Here is a 19,363-nt window from a genome sequence, read left to right as displayed (position 1 = left end):
ACAGGCGCTGGGGCTAAATGGATCAACTGGTGTGAGCTGGGGCAAAGGTGGTAAGCTGGGGGGCAGTCAGGGTTGGGGGCCCTGGTGGGAGAGAGACCCCAAATCAGGGGATGGGGGGGCACTGGGGGGCACGTGTGCTTGGGGACGGACGGACGGACAGACGGACACCCGGCTGGGGACCCCCCCAATAAATCCCCGTAAGAGGCAGGTCCGCGCACGCCGTTCTCTTCCGACCGCAGACAGCGTGGCAGGGACGGGCAAGGGTTGTAATAATTAATAATCATTAGAATAATAACGCATCGAGACAGTAGCAAAGTAATTAGAGCGGGAGCGCTCGCTAATTGAGGCGGGGGAGCCTCGGCCAGCTCCATCTGCGGGGGCTCGGGGGACGCGGGTGTCCCTGGGGCCGTGCCTCAGTTTCCCCACCCCGCACAGCTCCTTTGGGGCGACGTGGGGAAGGCGGGGGACACCCGGGGGGGTCACTCCAGCCCCAGCTGGCTCTTCAGGCCCCGCAGCTGCGCTGCCGTGATGCTGCTTCCGCCGCAGACCACCAGCACCACGCTGCCCAGGGGGGTCCCCAGGCGCCCCTCGCGCTGCAGCCGCTGCAGCCGCCCCGAGTAGAGCAGGGCCAGCGCCGCCCCGCACGCCGGCTGCACCAGCATCCTCTCGTCATCTGCGGGGGGGACAGGGACGTCCTGAGAGCCTGACCCCGTTGGTGGACACCCCCTCGGTGTCCCCGTCCCCCCTGCTCACCCAGGAACCGCTCCACGGCGCGCACGGCCTCGGCGTCCTCCACCACCTGGGAGATGACCCGGCTCTCCTGCGCGCACTCCAGCGCCCGCGCCGACACCGTCTGCGCCCCCAGGCACTTGGCCACGCTGGGGGAACGGGGTCAGGGTGGCCCCGGGACACGCTGTCCCCTCGGGGATCCACCGTGGGGCTGGCAGAGCTGGCTGGGACCGGCCAGCTCGTGACACCCACGGCCCAGCGCCATGCGCCGCGGACGCAGAGCCCCCCAGCACCACCCAAGGGGTGTCCCCAGTGATGTTGGGGACCTGCTGGTGGAGAGGTGTCCCCACGTCACCCCCCCAGCGCTCACCTGGTGATGTCGGGCAGGGTGACGAGGCGGCCGGCCTCCAGTGCCGCGTGGAAACTGTGCGCCCCCCAGGTCTCGGCGGCGATGATGGGGACGTCGGGCCACCCCACCTGCTGCAGCCCGGCCACCACGCCGGCCAGCAGCCCCCCGCCGCCCACCGCCAGCACGATGGCATCGGGCTTGGCCTCCAGCGAGTCCTTCAGCTCCCGGACCAGGCTGGCGTGGCCCTGCCTGTGGGATTGTGGTGGTGGTGGGCACCCCAAACCCGCCCGACCCTCGGAGATGGGGACACGGGGCGCAGAGCTGAGCCCCGGCGGCACTCACCACACCAAGGGGTGGTCGAAGGGGTGGACGCTGACCCAGCCGGGGGTGTCGGCCAGCTCCAGGGCTCTGCGGTTGGCTTCATCCCACACCTGGGGGGCGCGAGGGGTGCTCAGCGGGGCCGCATCCAGCCCTGGGGCACCGGCCCCAGAGATGTGTCCCTTGTCACCGCGGGTATACCCAAAACCCGACGCAGGAGGGAGCTTTTTTGGGGGGATGCTGGGTCCGTGTGCATTGAGGTTCCCTCCCCCCCCAGCCCCAATTTGGGGGGTGGGCGCCCTACCTTGCCGCAGACCTCCACCGTCGCCCCCAGCTCCTGCAGCCTGCGCACGGTGCCGGGCCCGGTGCTGCTGGGCACCACCACGGTGGCCGGCAGCCCCAGCTTCCTGGCCGCGTACGCCGCGGCCATGCCCGCGTTCCCCCCTGCCAAAAAAACAGGACGGGGGGGGGGAGTTCACATGTGGGGTCCGACCCCCCCGTGCGCCCCACTCCCCTCCTCCAGCGCCAGATCTCCCCCAGGGAAATCCATGTAGCGGGGCGCACAGTTTCTCCCCCATGCAGCACCCCACTGGGAGCAACCCCAAAAATTAGGGGGGGCACGAGGACGAGGGGCTGGGAAGCAGGGGGGTGTCCCCCATATTCCCCCCCCCCCCCCCCCCAATTACCTGAGGAGCACACGAAGTGCCGGCAGCCCTTCCTGGCAGCCTGGAAAGCAGGAGGGAGAGGAAGGAAGGGCACAGCCACTTGGCCCCACCGTGGCCCCGAAACCGAGGGCAGCATGGGGTGCCCCCATTGCACACCCGCCCGCCTCGGACACCCCCACGGACCCCCCCCTGCCACACTCACCTCCTGGCAGAAGTGCCCGATGCCCCGGATCTTGAAGGAGCCGGTGGGCTGCACGTTCTCCAGCTTCATGTAGACCTTGGTCCCCGCCGCGCGGGACAGGGGCAGGCTCTCCAGGAGGGGGGACACGAGGTGGAAGGGCCTCTCGGCCTCCATGGCCGTGCTCTGCCAGGTGTTGGGGTCACTGGTGGTGTCCCCAAACCCCCCCAAATCCCATGGAAAGCAGCCTGGGGACCGGGAGAGCCGCAGGTGGGCTCGGTCCCCAGGGGTACCTGGTGCCCGCGGGGCCTCCCCGCGTGTCCCCGCGCCTCCTGCCCCGCTCCCGGAGCGACGTCTGGGGACGGAAGGCGGCGAGGTGACGTCGGAGGGGCCGTGCCGGTGGCCGCAGGCCCCGTGCCAGCACGCCGAGCGCAAGCCTGGCCAGAAATGTGCTTCTCCAGCAGATTTCGGGACGCTGCCTCCTTCAGCCGATTGTGGCCAGCCCCCCCCCAAAAAAAAACCCAAGTGGCTGCACCAGGGTCTGTTGGCACCGGGGCCCCTCTCCCTTGGCAATTGGCACAAACACCCAAAATTTTGGCGAGAGCCCCAGGCACCCCCCCCCGTGCTGGGGGAGCGCAGTGCTGCTGGTGGGTGCCTCTCCTTGGGGGCAGCCCCCTCTTGGCACCCCAGCACCGGTGACACCCCCAGGAGAAGGGGTCCCCCCGCCGTGCACCTGAGCCGGCTCTGTCCTGGAGAAGGAGGAGGAGGAGGGTGAGGGTTGGAGGAAGGTCAGCGGGGCTCCCACCTCTCCGCTTCTCCGCCCCGCCAGCTGGAGGGCTTGGAGGCGCCACTGGGGACACTGCAGGGACAGCCACGTCCCCGATGGTGCTGGCTGCTGGTGGCAGTGAAGGCTCACGCCTTCAGTAGGCTTCAGAGTTAACAGCCCACGGAGCGGGCACCTCAGCACTGAGCTGGGGCACTGGGGACTGGAAAAGCGGTGGTGACAGTGACGTTTTGTGCTCAGCCCTGGCACCCCCAGCCCCATTGCACCCCGACCCCGTCCCGCCCACACCCTCCTGCCCGGGGACCCCATTGCCTTCACGCCCCTCGGTGAGGGTCCCCAGGGTGGCAGGGCCACAACGTCCCCCCAGGGGACAAGGTGCTGAGCTCTCTGGGGGCAACGCTGGGGGCCCAGCCTGGTCCGGGGAGGCCTCGGGACAGGGTCCAGGGTGGCCTCTGTGGGAACCTCACTCCTTCAAAGCGCTGCCGAACACCAGCTCATTAATCCCCCAGTAATGACCTCGTTATTCCTAACGAGCCGTGCTGCGGCACAGAGGATCAAGGGAGCTGCAGTAAGAGGATTTCGCACCGTGGGTTTTGGGGCTGGGGGGGCAGACACAGGTGGCAGAGGAGGGGGGAACAAAGGGGACAAGGACGGTCACCCCATCCCGGGGGCGAGGGTACCCCCACCTCCGTTGCTGCTCTCCCCTTTCAGCTGCTGAGAAATAACTTCAGACCCCCGAAATAACCCCAAGGGGTCAGCACCAGAGCAGAGTATGAAGCAGAGGCAAGGAAACCCAGCCAGCCAGCACCCCGGAGACAGGAGCACCCTATTAACGACCCCCTTTTGCAGGAGAGGACCGCAGTGTGCGCCCAACCCCGATATGAGGCACCAGAGAGTCTCGGCGCAGCACACAGCACAGCCTCCACCGCACGCAGAGCGCTTTATTTGTCAAACCCAAACCCGATCACTCACCTCCTCTCTGCCATGGGGCTGTCCTGGTGCCTGCCCCAGCCTCCCAGCACCCCCTTTTTGGGAGGAGCCGCCCCAGGGGAGCACCCCACGGGGCAAATTCCTCATTTTTGGGGTTGGGGACAGAGCCCCCCGATCCTGGGCACGGCGGCACAGCGGGGGCACAGCCCCTTACACAGCGTGGGGCACCCCACGGCGCAGCAATGAGCAGCGAGAGAAGCAGGGGGAGAGAAACATGGGGGACAGGGGACGGGGCAGAGCCGGTCCCCCCCCATGCTGCCCCCCAAAACCAGCCCTAGTGAGAAGGGAGAGCCAGCAGCTGATGCGCTGTGGAGTTTGCCCCCCCCAAAAAAGGGTTCTGGACAGACGGACGCGGATGGACGAGCGGCCATCGCGTGCCGGGGTCATCCCGGGCTCAGTCCCAGCGGACCTTGACGGGGGGGAACTTCCAGAGGTCGGGGTGCCCCATGTGCAGCAGGTGGTTGCAGGGGGACGTGCTCCAGCGGAAGGGGGGCACGTCGTCCCATGCAGGGCCGCTGGCGGCCACCAGCCCGTAGGTGGAGGCCATGCCGAAGGAGGTGACCTGGTGCCGGGAGGGAAAAGGGACAAATAAGAGGGTTGTATGGTGTCCCGGGGGGGTGCAGGGGGACAGGGGCGTCCCCACCTTCATGTCGGTGCCGCCGTGGCAGCGCTGGCGCAGGGCGGCGAAGGGGTAGGTGCCGTTGGAGGGGTTGAGGTCGGAGCGGGCGGAGATGGCGTTCTCGGCGTTCTGGGGGGGGTCGCAGCCCCGGCACCACGACAGCGGGTCCTGCAGGTAGTTGTTGGACCTGGGAAGGGGGAAAAATAATATAATGAGCTCGGTGAGACCATGACCGCAAAGGCTGGAGGTCTGCAGGGAGGTTGAGGCGACACCCAGGAGGGGTTTTTGGGGCGGGGGGCAGCACCCACCTCATCAGGCGGACCATGGAGTCCACGTCGTGGACCAGCGAGTGGTTCCTCCGGAAGATCTGGGCGCGCGGGTTCTTGTCGTAGGTGAACCAGTCGCCGTACTTCTTCACCAGCTCCAGGTTCCCGCTGGCGTTGAAGATCTCCTCAAAGTACCTGGGGGTCAGAGAACCAGCGAGTGAGGGCGGCCCCAACCGCCCCCCGTTGTTAAATGGCATCGGTGGGATGCCGCCTGCTGCCCCCCGTGCCGGGGAGGTCGGGGTGGAGACGAGCAGAGACGAGACAGGAGGGAGCTTACGGCACGTTGTAGCTGGCCCAGTATCCCTGCTGGTACAGCACCTCTGTCTTATCAGCCACCATCACCAAGCCCCTGCGGCGGGAGGAAGGGCACCGGTCAGAGCAGAAGGTGAAATAAAGCGGGGACGGGAGGGACAGACCCACCTGGGGGCCCCCACCCCATCCGGGGGCCGTCACCTGCATGCAGAGAGCCATCAGCTGCAGCAGCGCCGTCACACCCGTGCCAGAAGGGCCACCACAGCAGGAGGCAGTGCGCCACCAAGCCCGTGTTTCACACCCAGGCCACCAAACAAATCCCACCTCGGCCACGCTGGGGCAGCCCACGGGCTGGGCAGGCGGGACTCTGGGGCTCCGAGGGCCGAGCTGGCTTTTGGGGAGGGCGAGGGGCACTCACGGGATCTGCTCCAGCACCGTCAGCACGCCTTGCTGGAGGCCAGCCTTCCCCGGCGAGAAGGCTTTGTAATCCACCACCATCCACTGGTTGTTGTACCTGCACGGGGAGGGGACGACGTCCCTTGGGGGCCACCCAGAGCGCGCCCCGGGGGTGTCCCCGTGGGGGTGTCCGCCCCCCCAGCACGCCCCCGTGCTCACGTGCCGCTGTTGAACTGGCTGAAGACGGTGGCCCACTCGGCGCCGCTGCGGGCCAGCCGGTTGGCCACGATGTTCCTCAGCCACTCCAGGACGCTGCCCTGCGGCCGCAGGTACTTCCAGAGCGCCGCGTTGCTGTTGCCGATGGTGGTCTCCAGAGCGACCTGCGGGGAGGGGAAGGGGGGAGGCGATGAGCCGGGTTGGGGGGGTGCCACCTGGGGGTCCCGTGGGAGCCGGGTGCCACTCACCAACCCGCTGCTCAGGATGTAGAAGTCATCTCCGGAGAAGATGGTGCCGGGGTAGGAGGAAAACACTTGGACGCTCCCCGGGATCTGAGCAGAGCCTGGGGAGGGATGAGAGAATGGGGTGGGGGGAGTGTCAGTATGTGGGTGGGGGGGGGAAAGGTGAGACCCCCCCATCCTGCCCACGCACCGCCGGGCGCCACGCGGAAGGGCAGCGTGTACTTCTTGACGATGCGCAGCATGGTCTGGTAGGGGGCCCAGGTGTCGTGGGCCACCAGCAGGTCCCGACGGCCCGGCAGCAGCTTGAGCAGGGCCGAGCAGGAGCCGGAGCCGAGCGGGCGCCGCGGGGACGATCTGTTCAGGGCCTGCTCCAGGTCCTCCAAGTCCCCCCCCAGCTGCAGGAGGCTGCGGGGAGGCGAGGAGGTGGCGTGGGGCACCCCACGTGCAGAACCCCGACCCAAGACGGGCGGGGGGGGGGGCGCACCCAGGGGTCCACCCATCCCCCAGCAGCCCCCAGCCCCAATTTTGGGGGGACGCAGCTCACAGGAAGCCAAAAGGCGACAGGGAGAGGCTGCCGGTGGGGAAGGCCACGCGCCCGTTGTAGCTGTCCTCCAGGCCCTTCAGCTGCAGCAGCGCCAGGCGCACCTGCGGGGACGAGGACAAATAAACCAAAAAACCAACACTCTGGACCCAAACTGGTGTGGGGACGCCCAGGGGTGACACCAAGGGGCACGGCCTCACCTGGTGCCAGTACTCGGGGCGCTGGCCGGACGCCATCTGCTCCTCCATCCAGGCCAGGTTGGCCTGCAGGTAGGCGCGGAGCTTCTCGCAGTAGGGGGTCTGGTAGCCGAAGGGCCCGCAGTAGCCCACCACCGTGTTCATCCAGTGCATGTAGATGAGCTGCGGGACACGGCGCTGGCAGCGGGACGGGGACAGGGGGGACCTGCCCGCCGGCCCCCCGCCGCCCCCGGTACCTGCTCGGTGACGGCGGCCTCGGCCAGCCCCGCGGCGTAGGCCTGCAGGCTGTCGTTGAACGAGGCGTTGGTGGCCACCTCCAGGAAGGCCCAGCTGTGGGCACGGCGGGGTGGTTACGGCCAGGACTGGTTCTCCCCAGGTCCCCCCCCCCCGGGTCCCCCCCCCAGTTCCCCTCTGTGTCCTCCCCAGTTCTCCCCCCCTGTTCTGACCCACATCCCCCTGGTTCTCGCCCTGGGTCTCCCTCTTGGTCCTCCCAGTTCTCTCCCTGGTTCTGCCCTGGGTCCCCCCAGTTCTCCCCAGGGTCCCTCTGGTTCTTTCCCCAGTCCTCCCCCTGGTTCTCCCCTGGGTTCCCCCAGTTCCCCCCAGTTCTCTCCCCGGTTCTCCCCAGGTCCCCCCCAGTTCTGAGTCCCCCCCCCAATTCTCCCCCCACGTTCTGACCCAGGTACCCCCTGGCTCTCCCCCTGGGTCCCCCCATTCTCCCCCCTGTTCTGACCTGGGTCCCCCCCAGTTCTCCCAGTTCTGCCCCACGTTGCCCTGATTCTCCCCCTGGGTCCCCCCCAAGGTCCACCCCCAGGTCCTAACGGGTCCCCCCGTTTCCCCCTGGCCCCCCCCAGTTCTACCCCTGGTTCTACCCTGGGTCTCCCTGGTTCTCCCCCCAATTCCCCCCAGGTCCCCCTGATCCTCCCCCTCCCCCCCCCCAGTCCCCCCAGTGGTCCCCTGGGTTCTCCCCCTGGTTCCCCCTGGGTCCCCCCCAGTTCCCTCCCCGAGTCCTGCCGGCCCCCCCCGGCTCCCCCCAGTCCCCCCCCATCCCGTATCCCTCCGTTTCTCCCCGGTTCCCCCCCCGCTCCTCTCCCCGTTCCCCCCGGTTCCCCCCCCCGGTCCCGCACCCGACGGCCCGGCTGTGGTCGGTGAGGCCGGCCCAGGCGACGGCGGCGGGGTGGCGGCCGGGCAGGACCCGGAGCCGCCCGGAGCCGGGCTCCAGCAGCACGGAGGCGCCGCGGGCCGGGGAGGGGGGGGCGGCGGTGGCGGCCCCGGGCCCCGGCACGGCCCCGGGCAGGGCCAGGAGCAGCGCGGCCAGCACCGCCCGCGGGGCCGCCATGGCTGGGGGGGGGAGGGCAATGGGGGCGGGGGTAACGGGGGCGGGGGCGGCGGGGGCGGGGTTATTTGGGGAAGGGGGCGCGGTTTGGAGGGGGACACGGCCCCTCGGTGGGTGCTGGGGGGGGCTGCGCCCTGTGGGAAACCCGTGGGCACCCCCCCGTGGGTACCCTGCCCTACAGACGCGGCATGGGCACCCCAGCCCCACAGGAACCCCACAGGCACCCCGCAGGCACCCCTACCCCTTAGGCACCCTACCCCATAGGCACCCCGTGGGCACTCTTACCCCACGGCACCCCTATCCCATAGGCACCCCTGCCCTATACGCACTCCATGGGCACCCCTACCCCATAGGCACTCCATAGGCACTCCTACACTATAGGCATCCCTACCCCATGGACACCCCTACCCCACAGGCACCCCAGCCCCATGGGCACCCCATGGGTACCCCTACCCCACTGGGAACCCCATGGCACCCCTACCCCATAGGCATCCTTACCCCATGAACACCCCCTCCCCCACAGCACCCTCACCCCCATGGCACCCCTGCCCCATGGGCACCCCTGCCCTGCGCGGCACCCTTACCCCATAGGCACCCCAGCCCCGTAGGCACCCCATGGGCACCCCACAGACACCCCTACCCCATGGGCACCCCATGTGGCACCCCTGCCCTGTGGGAACCTCAGCCCCTTAGGCACCCCTACCCCACAAGCACCCCATGGGCACCCCTACCCCATGGGCACCCCTACCCCATGGGCACCCCATGGGCACCCCTACCCCATGGGCACCCCTACCCCATGGGCACCCCATGGGCACCCCTACCCCATGGGCACCCCTACCCCATGGGCACCCCATGGGCACCCCTACCCCATGGCCACCCCTACCCCATGGGCACCCCATGGGCACCCCTACCCCATGGCCACCCCTACCCCATGGCCACCCCTACCCCATGGGCACCCCATGGCCACCCCTACCCCATGGCCACCCCTACCCCATGGGCACCCCATGGCCACCCCTACCCCATGGGCACCCCTACCCCATGGCCACCCCTACCCCATGGGCACCCCTACCCCATGGCCACCCCTACCCCATGGGCACCCCAGCCCCATAGGCACCCCATGGGCACCCCTACCCCATGGGCACCCCTAACCCCCACGGCCACCCCGGGTGACCCGGGCGCAGGACCCCGGCCTTGTGCAATCGCCGCCTGTTTACCGCTGCACCCGGCGGGCAAAGTCCCCGGGAGGCTCCTACCCGGGGGGGGGGGGGTCTGAAACACAAGCCTGGGCCCCCCCATGCGGGGCACGGAGCCCCCAGCCCCTGCCCCCCCCCGTCCCCCCGCCCCCCCCCCCGCCCCCCCCCCGCGCACAAAGCGGCGCTGTCCCTTTAAGAGCGGACGGGGGCGGCCCCTTTAGGGCGGGGGGGGGGCAGCAGCCGCCCGCGCACAGCGCCGGGGCCGCGCCGGCACGGTGGGTCCGGGGGGGGGGCGAGGGGGGGTCCCGGGGGGTCCCCGTGTCCCCAGCCCCGACCCCACTGGGACCCCACTGGGACCCCCCCCCCACACCGGGGTTGGGGTCCCCGGGCGCGGTGCTGGGGGGGGAGGTGTGGGGGGGTCACCCCGTGCCCCCCCCGTGCCCCCCCCTTACCCCCGGCCCCCCCCGCAGGGAGCGGTGCGGAGCGGAGCGGTGCGGAGCCGGGCAGCGCCTCCAGCCCGGCCGCTGGCGGCCTCTCCTCGGTCCTAGCCCTGTTTTGGGTCCTGTGCCTGTTTTTATCCCTGGTTTTACCCCTATAGCCCTATTTTTACCCCTATATCCCTGTTTTTTACCGCTATATCCCTGTTTCTTATCCCAATTTCCCTGTTTTTACCCCTATACCCCTACTTTTACCCCTATCTTTTATCCCGGTACCCCTACTTTTATCCCTGCACCCCTATTCTTACTCCCATACCCTTACTTTTATCCCTATAGCCCTAATTTATCCCTATATTCCTATTTTTATCCCTAGCTTTTATCCCTGTACCCCTATTTTTATCCCTGTACCCCTACTTTTATCCCTATACCCCTAGTCTTATCCCTATACCCCTACTTTTAAACCTATACCCCTATATTTTATCCCAATCTCTTATCCCTGCACCCTTACTTTTATCCCTGCACCCGTTTTTATCCCTATTTCCTATTTTTATCCCTTTTATCCCCATAACCCTGCTTTTATCCCCATAACCCTGCTTTTATCCCCATAACCCTATTTTTATCCCTATATTCCTATTGCTTAACCTTTTTATCCCCATACCCCTACTTTTACCCCTATACCCCTATTCTAACCCCTATATCCACTTCTCCCATCCCCACCCCTCTCCCATCCCCACACCCCCATGGCCCCCCCCCACCCCGCTCAGCCCGTGCCCCCCCTCCCCAAGCCCTAGGCGCCCCCGCTCGCTCTCCCCCAGCCCCATAGGGCGCCATGGGGCCGGCGTGGGCGCTGAGCCTGGCCGGGGCGCTGAGCCTGGCCGGGGCGCTGGCGGGTGACAGCGGGGCGCCGCGAGCGGTGACACCGGCGGTGGTGGACGCGGGGAGCACCGGCAGCACCGGGGGGGACCCCTTGGGACACGGCCGGGGTCTGGACGTGAGTGGGGGCACGCGTGGGGGCGAGGAGGGGGATTTGGGTGCTGGGTCGGGGGGGTCCTGTCCTTACACCCCTCATCCCCGTGCTGGCCGCCGTGTATATGGCACAGATGGGGAAACTGAGGCAGGGAGGGGATGTGGCAGAGCAGCGCAGTGTCACCCACAGGGCGGGTGCTGCCTCGGGGCGGGGGGGACACACACAGCTGGGGACCCCCGTGTGAGCCCCCCCGGCCGTGCCCCGCAGTGCAGGGAGGTGAGGAAGCGCAACAGCTCCGAGTGGTGCCGCTTTGTGCGGAGCAACCCCGACTGCCGGCTGGACGGCGGCTTCCTCGACTACCTCGGCGGCGTCTTCTGCGTCTTCCCCGCGGGGCTGCTGCCGCTGGCCATCACCCTCTACGTAAGGACGGGGACCGGGGTTGGGGGGGGCGTCAGGCCATGGGATGTGCCCCCCCGCCTTGAGGCTGAGCCCTGTCCTTGTCACAGGCCCTGTGGCTCCTCTACCTCTTCGTCATCCTCGGCGTGATGGCCGAGAAGTTGTGAGTACCCCGAGGGGACGAGGGGACGCCCCCCGAGGTGTGGCGGCCTCGGGTGGCCCCGTCACACCGCCCCCGAGACCACCACCGCCGCCTCCTTTGTGCCCTCGCAGCTTCTGCCCCAACCTGTCGGCCATCTCCACCAACCTGAAGCTGTCTCACAACGTGGCAGTATCCTTGGGGCGCGGGGACGGGGACCGGGGGGGACACACAGGCATTGGGGGGGGGTCCAGGCCGTGAGCCGGGGTCTGCTCCTTGACGGCTCCCCTCCATGGCGTCACCTTCCTGGCCTTCGGCAACGGGGCGCCTGACGTCTTCAGCGCCGTGGTGGCCTTCTCCGACCCGCGGACGGCGGGGCTCGCCATCGGGGCCGTCTTTGGTAAGGATCCCCGTGACGGTGAGGGTTGTGGGGGGGCCCTGCGGGACCCCCTCCCCGGCTCCCCTCACCCCGTTGCGTCGGCAGGCGCCGGCGTCTTTGTGACCACGGTGGTGGCCGGCGGCATCGCCCTGGTCAAGCCCTTCACAGCCGCCTCCAGGCCCTTCCTCAGGGACGCCATTTTCTACATGGTGGCCGTCTTCCTCACCTTCCTCGTCCTCTACCTGGGCCGCATCACGCTGGGAGAGGCGCTGGGTGAGTGACGGCTGCCGGGGCGGCGCGAGCGTCCCCTGGGGGGGTCCGTAACCCGCTCCCCTCGCCCCCCACCAGGTTACCTGGGGCTCTACGTCTTCTACGTCTTCACCGTCGTGCTCTGCACCTGGATTCACCGCAGGCAGCGTGGGGATGGGCTGGCCCCCCCCGGACCATGGGAGCCAGGTAAGGGCCGCCTCACGGTGCCATTGGGACCCCCGTGTCCCCCACTCACCGCCTCCCTGCTCTTCCTCCCCCCCCCAGAGATGCCGACAGATGCTGAGGAGCGGGAGTCCTCGGGCACCAACAGCGGAGACTACGGTAGGTCAGGCTTTGGGGGGATTTTGGGGCCATCTCTGCTAAGTCTTGGGGGGGTTCTGTGGTGTGGGGAGCCCCCCCGGCCTGCTCAGCCCCCCGGCCCCCCCAGGCGAGGAGTACCGGCCCCTGCTCCCCTACCGCGAGACCTCCCTGCGCATCCTGGCCACCGCCCTCAGCCCCTTGGACCACCGCAAGTGGAGGAGGAAGCCCTGGTACTGGCGGCTCTTCAAGGTCTTCAAGGTGAGATGGGGGGGAACACAATGTGTGTCACCCCTGGGCCGGGACGGGGGGGGACTGTGGGGCGAGGACAGCGTGTTTGGGGACGTATCACACCCATGGGATGCCCCCCAGGTCCCCGTGGAGCTGGTGCTGCTGCTCACCGTTCCCGTGGTGGACCCCGACAAGGACGACCTGAACTGGAAGAGACCCCTCAACTGCCTGCACGTTGTCACCAGCCCCCTGCTCTGCGTCCTCACCCTCAAGTCGGGTGCCTGTAAGAGCCTGCGGCGGCCCTGGACTCCCCTTATGTCCCCCAAGGAGGGGACGTGACCGAGCTGGCCACAAAGCCCCAGGCCGGCGGCCTGGTTTGCAGCCGGGTAGCTCCGTGCTCCCTGTCCCCCTTGGGGTCTCCCCCAGCAGGGTGGGGGCTCCTGTTGTGTTTCTTTTGCCGGGATCCAGCTCCAAGCCCCTCGGTGGGGTCCCCACCATCCAGGTCTCTAACGGGGCAGGGTAGAGGTGGCTTTAGGGACGAGGCTCAACCTCACACCACCAGCCTGGTGGGATCCTGCCCAGCCTGTGGGTCACACTGACGCACTCTCTCTCCCCGCTGCGTGCAGATGGGCTGTACCAGATCCAGGGCATCTTCCCAGTCTGGGGACTGGTCATGCTGGTTGGCTCCGTCCTGGCCGTCATCATCTTCCTCACCACGACCAACGAGGAGCCGCCCAAGTACCACTGTGTAAGGCGCCCCCAGCGCTGAACGCACACCAGGGACCGGAGCAGCCCTGCTGGGGGCTGAGGGACCTGAGCACCTTCCTGGTCCCCGATGTCCCCAGGAGGGACACAGCTGCCCGGGGGGGATGCACCCAGCAGCCAGCTTACCCTCCTCCTGCCAGGTATTTGCCTTCCTCGGCTTCTTGGCCAGCGCCATGTGGATCAACGCCGCGGCCACGGAGCTGGTGAACATCCTGCGGACCTTGGGCATCGTCTTCCAGCTGAGCAACACGGTGCTGGGCCTGACGCTGCTGGCCTGGGGCAACAGCATCGGGGGTAAGGGCTCCGCGGTGCCCCGGCCGCGTGGCTGGAGCTGCCGGCAGCGAGACATCGCCCGCTGAACCCCAGTGGGGTGCAGGTGTCCTCCAGTGTCTCCCCCTTCTCCCACCAGACACCTTCTCCGACCTCACCATGGCACGGCAGGGCTATCCCCGCATGGCTTTCTCCGCCTGCTTCGGGGGAATCATCTTCAGTATCCTTGGGGCACGCAGTGCTGGGGGTTTGGGTGCTGGGGGGACAGATGGGGGCCGTTCTGGGGCCTCGGTTTCCCTGCCCGCAGCCTGGGGCCAGTCCCTGCTCCTTGGGGACCTGGAGCTGGGCAGGATCCATCCTGGGATGGGGGTCAGGGCTGGTCCCTTGGGGTCTGCCCGAGGGAAGGATGGGAAGAGGCTGTGCCTCCCTGGGGAGGCTCTGGGGAGCCTGGGGCCATGCTGAAGCCTCTTGTGCTTGAGGCTTTGGTAGCCTCGGAGGGGCTGGGAGGAAGGGGGACGGTGCTGTCCCTGTCCCCAGGGCTGGAGGGGACATTGTGCTGCTCCTCCATCCTGAACTGGCCCCAGACATCCTGGTGGGGGTAGGACTGGGCTGCCTGCTGCAGATGACGAGCAGCCAGCTGGTGGTGAAGGTAAGGCTGACACGGCACGGGGAGGGGACTGGCCCCGCCAGGACCCCACTGTCACCCGGCCTCTCTCCGGCAGCTGGAGCCCGACAGCCTCCTGGTCTGGATCCTGGCCGGAGCCCTGGGGCTGAGCCTGGTCTTCTCCTTCGTGGCGGTGCCCGCGCAGTGCTTCCAGCTGGGCAAGGCCTACGGCATCTGCCTCATCCTCTACTACCTGGCCTTCCTCTGCGTGGCCCTGCTGACCGAGTTCAGGGTGATCCGCCTGGCCGCCGCCTGACCGGCCCCGCGGTGCCGCTGTCCCTGCCCTCGGCGTCACGCGCCCACTGCAGCCTCGGCTTACTTGGATGTTTTGAGAAGGGAAAAGGAGGCGTTAGGCAGTAGCCGTGTCCTCGCCCCGCTCTGGTTAACCTCGGTTAACTCTGAACAGGGACGAGGTGAAAGGCTCGGCCACCCCCGGGCGCAAGGAGCAGCAAGAGGTTGCTCCTGGGCACCCGCTTCCCTTCCCCATCCCCGTCCTGGGGCTGGAGGACACGCTACGTGGGGAAACTGCAAAGTAAAGGCTTGAGTGCAATTTTGGGACTGGCTGTCGTTGCAGAGGGCAGCGAGTATTCGTAACGTGGGGGGGGGGGAGAACTAAAGAGGGGTTGAGGTGAGGCGAGGCAGCAGGGCAGAGTGCAAGCAAAGCTGGAAAACAGCCCACAGGAGGCTGGTTTCTCCTCTTTTTTTTTTTTTAAGTGATGTTTTTCAACCTGCCTTTAGGAATATTTCTGCTCCTGAGAGCGCAGACAGAGCTGTAGCAAAGGACTTGGTGCAGAGGTTTCCACGCACACTGTTAGCCTCTGGCAAAGCTAGGTTTAGACACTGTAAGAGGGAAAAAAAAAATTTAATCGCAATTAAAAACCACACAACCTCAAGTGGTGGTGCTTGCTGCGAGGGCGCTGGGTGCGCTTCGGGGCTGGGCTGCTCGGGGCAAGCAGGGGGCCCTGAGCACAGCTCGGGGCGCAGCTTCCTCCAGTGCACCCGCGGTGGATTTCCCAACGGCGGTCACATGCAGCTGCTTGCGCTGCGAGTGCCTGCTCGTGACGGAGCTGCAGGCACGCGGCAGCCGCCGCCGGCTCTTACGCAGCCCCGTGGCCCCGGGGAGGCAGCGAAAGGCAGCGCGTGGGACAGCGGTTCCGTGTCGCCGGCCGTTAGGGATAACCCCACTTCTGCTCTGCGGGGAGGCAGGGGCTGTTGTGCAAGCAGCACGAGCAGCAGCCCCAGGGTTGGGGCAGCTTTCAGGCTCCCCGAGCCCGCTGCTCTTCCCTTCCGGGCTGAGCTCGTTTCTCCTTTTTCTGGCTGGATAAGTGCTTTCACAAAAGTTATGGCTCCCTGCGCCTGCAGCTCTCGGCTCTGCCCTGAGTCTTGCAGCAGCCACCCCCAGTTTCCGGCCCAAACAACTGCGACGGGAGCCAGCAGACACGGAGGGAGAGGAGCGATGGTTTCAGGAGCCTGCAGCTCCTTCTGGCCTCAGCTTTTGCATTAAAAACAAAGCAAAACAAGAGCATGAAAGTATTATTGTAACAGAGAAGGGAAAAACTGGCAGTGGGAGGGCAGAGCTGGGCTCTGAGAGCAGTGTCCAAGAACAAGAATTCAGGGCAGACCTGCAGGGCACAGATAGAAAATATGCTCATGCAAGCAACCGCCACTGAAGAGGGAGAGCAGGCACAGCTCCACTTCGAATGACGTGGAAATTCATCAGCTGCAGCCGAGCCCCTCTCCTGAAACAAGGGGAAGGAGGAAAGGAAGGTGCTGCCTTTACAAAGCTGAGGATGCTCTTTATTAGTGTGCTTGAAAAATCTAGAGAACATTTACAGACGTTGTCCATAAAATCATCTTTATAAACAAAACGCCAGCGTACAAAAATCCTGCCGCGCTTCCTCCCTCGTTCCCTACCCAATGATTGTCTCCGTCGTTAGTCTGTGGGGAAGGGGGGAAGAGGAGGATAAATAGAAGGGGATGCCCCGTACTCAAACTTCTTTTCCTTCCAGACAAAGTCCTGCGGAAGAAGTAAACTTCTGTGGCCCTCCTTAGTTTAAGAAAAAATAATAATACAGTGTACGTGGGGGCGGATCAGCATCTCAGCACGAGACCAGGGAAGCAGCATCCGAGCCCCAAACCCCGGGACACGAGACCCCATTACTGTAGGTCAGGCAGGTCGGTGCCCCTGCAGCACAGCCTAAAGGTGCAGCTCCTATCACACCCAGAAAGTGTCCCAAACCCAGAAAATGCCCCAAACCCATCACTGACGGCGGTGCAGGGGTAATGTGGAATTTCAACACAGCCCCAGTTGGTTTTGTGACCTTCACACTGCTCGTTCATCCTGCCCCACACCTAGAAACATCTCTTCCAGCCCCAGGACTAATCTGGATAAATCTCCCAGGCTGCGACTCCGCGCAGAGCAACCACAACGCTGTGCTGCTCGTTAACTCGTGGTCACATTTACGGTTTGGAAAACAGCCCTTTAAGGTCCTTCACGGTTCAGCTCAGAAGCGGTTTCATAGCAAAGCACCTGCAGTACCCAGAAAGGAAACGGAGCTGCCCCGAGGCACCCAGGGCACTTATCCAGGCAGGAGCACGGAGCACACAGCGCTTTGCCTGCTATTCAGTCTCGTCCTTCCCCAGGAAACGCTCCCCAGCTGCCCCGGCAGGATCAGTCCTTTCCCTCCGTCCTGTGCTATGTGGTGAGACTGCAAGGAAACACCAGGTACGTGGCACACAGGGACTGGGCACACATCCCACACCACCAGGTTCATCGAAGCCTTGAGAAAGCCTCCCCAGCTCCGTCTCCTCATCACCCAAAGCTGAGAACAGATCAAAAAGCAAGGGTTAAGGGAACCTCCTAGCTTCTAACCCTCAGCACTTTCTGTGGTTAGGGGATTAGAAAATAAAAAAGGGACTTAGAGACAGGTTCTCACCACTGTACAGGTAACGAAACGTGAGGGATGAAGCTACCTGCCACAATCCCAGCATAAACGTGGCAGAGCTGGGAAGCAAGCCCTTTTCTTCCCCCTCCCTCAGCTACCAGGTCTGGCAGCTCACACTGAAAAGCAGGCAGGTGAGAAGAAACACCTTTCACGTTTCTCCTGCATCCAGAAGCCAAGGGAGCAGTAAAGCTCTTCACAGAACTTCCTAAAATCTGACGCTCCTCTCCTGAACCTGACCTGGCTCTCCTTAATTCAGACCCAAGCAGAAATAAGTCACGGACTCGGAGCTGCGAAACCCTCCCTTTCCTCCTAGTCATCTGTCTGAGCTAAGGAGCGCAGATTTTCCATCGACAAAGCAGGTGGCCAAGGGACAGGGGACAACGGCCACCGTCACCCTGCAGCATCACCCTTCCTGCCACAGAGGAGAGCTTTGGGCTCTGCGGAGGTGATCCTGATCCCGGGCAGCACCACGGGCAGAACCAGCCGGGAGAGGTGCAGGTGTTGGAGAGCTACAGCAAAGTTTGTCTCCCCAAGCTCCTGTCCCACCTAGGGTCGCAACGCAGCGAGCTACAGACCCTCGGTTCTGGCTCCAGCTGCCGCGGGACTGCTCACGGACAGCTAAATTTGACGTGCAGAGCTGGATCTGCTACTGGGATTGCATCTAGCGGTGCTAAAAGGTAGAGGAGAGGCAGCCTGATCTCCAAAACTGCCGAAATTTCATACCACCCTCCCTTGTTTTGCATAACACATGGGGGAGAAGAAAAAAAATCCACTCCCCTTCTTTTATTCCTAGGGTAACGGTACCCTTTAAGCGAAGCAGACCTTCAAAAAGGGCAATTTGTTTTTCCCTCTTTTAAATAGTAAGCAGGTGGCTTAAGCGCATTTCCTCCTGTTAATGGATTACACGGACCTTTCCCCCAGGTCTGTTAGTGGCAAGACAAACAGCAGGCTCGAGCCTGGGGAGCAGCTCGGAGGGAGAAGTCTCTGTTCTGTCTGGGATGCTCTGTGCCGAGCGTGGGCATCACGCTCACTCTGGCTGCGGCAGTCTTACACAGAGTCCCCCTGTTTTTTCAGGGATTCACTGCTTAGGGGAAGAGCTTTTAACCCTAAAGCCAACCAGCACGTGGAACAGGTCTATGTACACCATCCCGATATATACGCTGTGAATACTCTAGGTTATTGCATAGAAGGCAGCTCGCGTTAGCTAGGCCTAAATGACAGTCTGGGAGCGTTGTCGGAGGCTCAGGGGCTTCAGAGAGCTGTTGGAAGCAGACGCAGACTCCTGCAACGGTGCCTGAGATTCCTCTTTCCTGGAGTGCTCCTCATACCACTCCTGCAAGACAAGATCAAGACGCAGAGATCAGTCTCTGCCCCACAGCACCCCGGATCTGCAGGGACGCAGCATTTGCTCAGGCAGAGGGGCTCCTCCCAGCTTTTTTTTCCCCAGCATTTTCTCCAGCAGAGGGGCCCAGCTGTGACAGATACACCAACGGTCCAAGCAAGAAGCACCAGCCAAGGCTCAGCGGCAGCGAAGCTGAGCTGCCAGGCCTGACAAAGCCGAGCAAGGAAGCATCATGCTCAGGACGTCCCTCCTTAATATCCAGGACTCTTGTGTTGACACCACAGGGATGTCTGGGGCTTGGAGTTGTGCCCAGAGCACTACAGGACGTTACATCCCCTTATTAGAGGCCAAGCAGGACAGGCAGGCAGCTTCAGTGTAGATTTCCACCCAGCTCCATGGCAAGTAACTTGTTTATTTTTGTTAGTGGGACTGAAGACTCACCCACAACCTAGCTGCCCAAGGGATAAAAGGGCAGATTCGAGTGGTTACGAGATTAATTCTTTCAGTACTAATCACTGTGTTAGTCCATGACCCCAAACCACAAGGCCTTGCACACACTGCAGCGGCCAAATTCAAGGCACAAAGCTCCCAACTTCAAAGAACACCGGCAGGAACGCCCCAAACAATGCAGAGAATCAGTTGATTTAAGCGTTTCCCATCTTTGTTTGCCTGCTATTGAAAAACAGGCAGTTGCAGAGCACTCGGTCTGACAGACACACCCAAGCTCAAACACAATCACATTCCAGGGGCTTAACAGCTGAGTGTAACGCGGCCAAGTCCCAGGAACACCACGCATGTGCTGCTGGCCCAGCAGTCACGCCTGCCTTAGTGACTGGGGGTTCTCCTGGCCAAGCTGGAGCACCTGCACACACACACACTCGCTCAGTTGCTGGCACTCTGCTGATGCACATCAGCACGGCCCGGCTCCTGAAC

The 19,363-nt window shown here is 64.8% G+C and overlaps 4 protein-coding genes across 12 annotated transcripts in view; 1 reads left to right on the top strand and 3 right to left on the bottom strand.

The window, feature by feature from the left end:
• Positions 1–222: 222 nt before the first annotated feature.
• On the bottom strand, positions 223–2,688 carry SDSL (serine dehydratase like). 2 transcript variants are annotated; one of them, XM_048064055.2, is made up of 8 exons: positions 2,533–2,688; positions 2,264–2,425; positions 2,083–2,122; positions 1,701–1,840; positions 1,421–1,509; positions 1,100–1,327; positions 754–878; positions 223–673 (listed from the first exon to the last, which is right to left on the bottom strand). In XM_048064055.2, exons 2-8 carry the CDS (start codon positions 2,414–2,416, stop codon positions 480–482), a joined length of 969 nt encoding a protein of 322 aa, XP_047920012.1. In that variant the 5' UTR covers positions 2,417–2,425; positions 2,533–2,688; the 3' UTR covers positions 223–479. The 2 variants fall into 2 exon arrangements, with proteins under 2 accessions (XP_047920012.1, XP_047920011.1); XM_048064054.2 differs by having other exon boundaries at positions 2,264–2,626.
• Positions 2,689–3,946: 1,258 nt separating this feature from the next.
• Positions 3,947–8,156, bottom strand: PLBD2 (phospholipase B domain containing 2). Of its 2 annotated transcripts, XM_066978926.1 has the most exons (12): positions 7,927–8,155; positions 7,039–7,132; positions 6,806–6,964; positions 6,609–6,709; positions 6,255–6,469; positions 6,071–6,165; positions 5,826–5,986; positions 5,629–5,724; positions 5,236–5,307; positions 4,941–5,093; positions 4,657–4,819; positions 3,947–4,575 (listed from the first exon to the last, which is right to left on the bottom strand). In XM_066978926.1, exons 1-12 carry the CDS (start codon positions 8,136–8,138, stop codon positions 4,408–4,410), a joined length of 1,689 nt encoding a protein of 562 aa, XP_066835027.1. In that variant the 5' UTR covers positions 8,139–8,155; the 3' UTR covers positions 3,947–4,407. The 2 variants fall into 2 exon arrangements, with proteins under 2 accessions (XP_066835027.1, XP_066835026.1); XM_066978925.1 differs by having other exon boundaries at positions 5,826–6,165; positions 7,927–8,156.
• A 1,340-nt stretch (positions 8,157–9,496) lies between these two features.
• Positions 9,497–15,036, top strand: SLC8B1 (solute carrier family 8 member B1). Of its 2 annotated transcripts, none has more exons than XM_066978927.1 (16): positions 9,497–9,603; positions 9,799–10,756; positions 11,000–11,152; positions 11,239–11,291; positions 11,402–11,460; positions 11,563–11,667; positions 11,752–11,919; positions 11,995–12,102; positions 12,181–12,237; positions 12,344–12,474; positions 12,586–12,727; positions 13,071–13,192; positions 13,350–13,503; positions 13,619–13,699; positions 14,064–14,128; positions 14,202–15,036. In XM_066978927.1, the coding sequence occupies exons 2-16, from the start codon at positions 10,595–10,597 to the stop codon at positions 14,397–14,399; spliced, it is 1,758 nt and encodes a 585-aa protein (XP_066835028.1). In that variant the 5' UTR covers positions 9,497–9,603; positions 9,799–10,594; the 3' UTR covers positions 14,400–15,036. The 2 variants fall into 2 exon arrangements, with proteins under 2 accessions (XP_066835028.1, XP_066835029.1); XM_066978928.1 differs by having other exon boundaries at positions 9,553–9,603; positions 10,102–10,756.
• Positions 15,037–15,918: 882 nt separating this feature from the next.
• The window catches only part of TPCN1 (two pore segment channel 1), a 42,715-nt gene continuing 39,270 nt past the window's right edge, over positions 15,919–19,363 (bottom strand). For all 6 annotated transcript variants that reach the window (XM_066978914.1, XM_066978913.1, XM_066978912.1 and 3 more), the window contains one exon: positions 15,919–18,421. In XM_066978914.1, the coding sequence (XP_066835015.1) occupies positions 18,299–18,421 (123 nt within the window). In that variant the 3' untranslated portion in view covers positions 15,919–18,298. The remainder of the gene's footprint in view (positions 18,422–19,363) is intronic.

The sequence above is a fragment of the Anser cygnoides genome, chromosome 17 (genome assembly GCF_040182565.1).
Source record: "Anser cygnoides isolate HZ-2024a breed goose chromosome 17, Taihu_goose_T2T_genome, whole genome shotgun sequence".
Taxonomy (NCBI): Eukaryota; Metazoa; Chordata; class Aves; order Anseriformes; family Anatidae; genus Anser; species Anser cygnoides.
Note: the sequence above shows the minus strand (reverse complement) of the source record. Positions and strands in the feature narration are given on the sequence as shown.

Excerpts from the sequence above, each read along its gene's own strand:
- SDSL (XM_048064055.2), bottom strand. The coding sequence starts at position 2,416 with ATGGAGGCCGAGAGGCCCTTCCACCTCGTGTCCCCCCTCCTGGAGAGC. Across the intron at positions 2,123-2,263 it reads TCGGGCACTTCTGCCAGGAG|GCTGCCAGGAAGGGCTGCCG; the intron begins GTGAGTGTGGCA and ends CCTGCTTTCCAG. Across the intron at positions 1,841-2,082 it reads GCACTTCGTGTGCTCCTCAG|GGGGGAACGCGGGCATGGCC; the intron begins GTAATTGGGGGG and ends TTTTTTTGGCAG.
- PLBD2 (XM_066978925.1), bottom strand. The coding sequence starts at position 8,138 with ATGGCGGCCCCGCGGGCGGTGCTGGCCGCGCTGCTCCTGGCCCTGCCC. Across the intron at positions 5,725-5,825 it reads AGCCAGTTCAACAGCGGCAC|GTACAACAACCAGTGGATGG; the intron begins GTGAGCACGGGG and ends CTCCCCGTGCAG. Across the intron at positions 5,094-5,235 it reads TGGGCCAGCTACAACGTGCC|GTACTTTGAGGAGATCTTCA; the intron begins GTAAGCTCCCTC and ends TCTGACCCCCAG.
- SLC8B1 (XM_066978927.1), top strand. The coding sequence starts at position 10,595 with ATGGGGCCGGCGTGGGCGCTGAGCCTGGCCGGGGCGCTGAGCCTGGCC. Across the intron at positions 11,668-11,751 it reads CGCCATCGGGGCCGTCTTTG|GCGCCGGCGTCTTTGTGACC; the intron begins GTAAGGATCCCC and ends TTGCGTCGGCAG. Across the intron at positions 12,728-13,070 it reads CACCCTCAAGTCGGGTGCCT|ATGGGCTGTACCAGATCCAG; the intron begins GTAAGAGCCTGC and ends CGCTGCGTGCAG.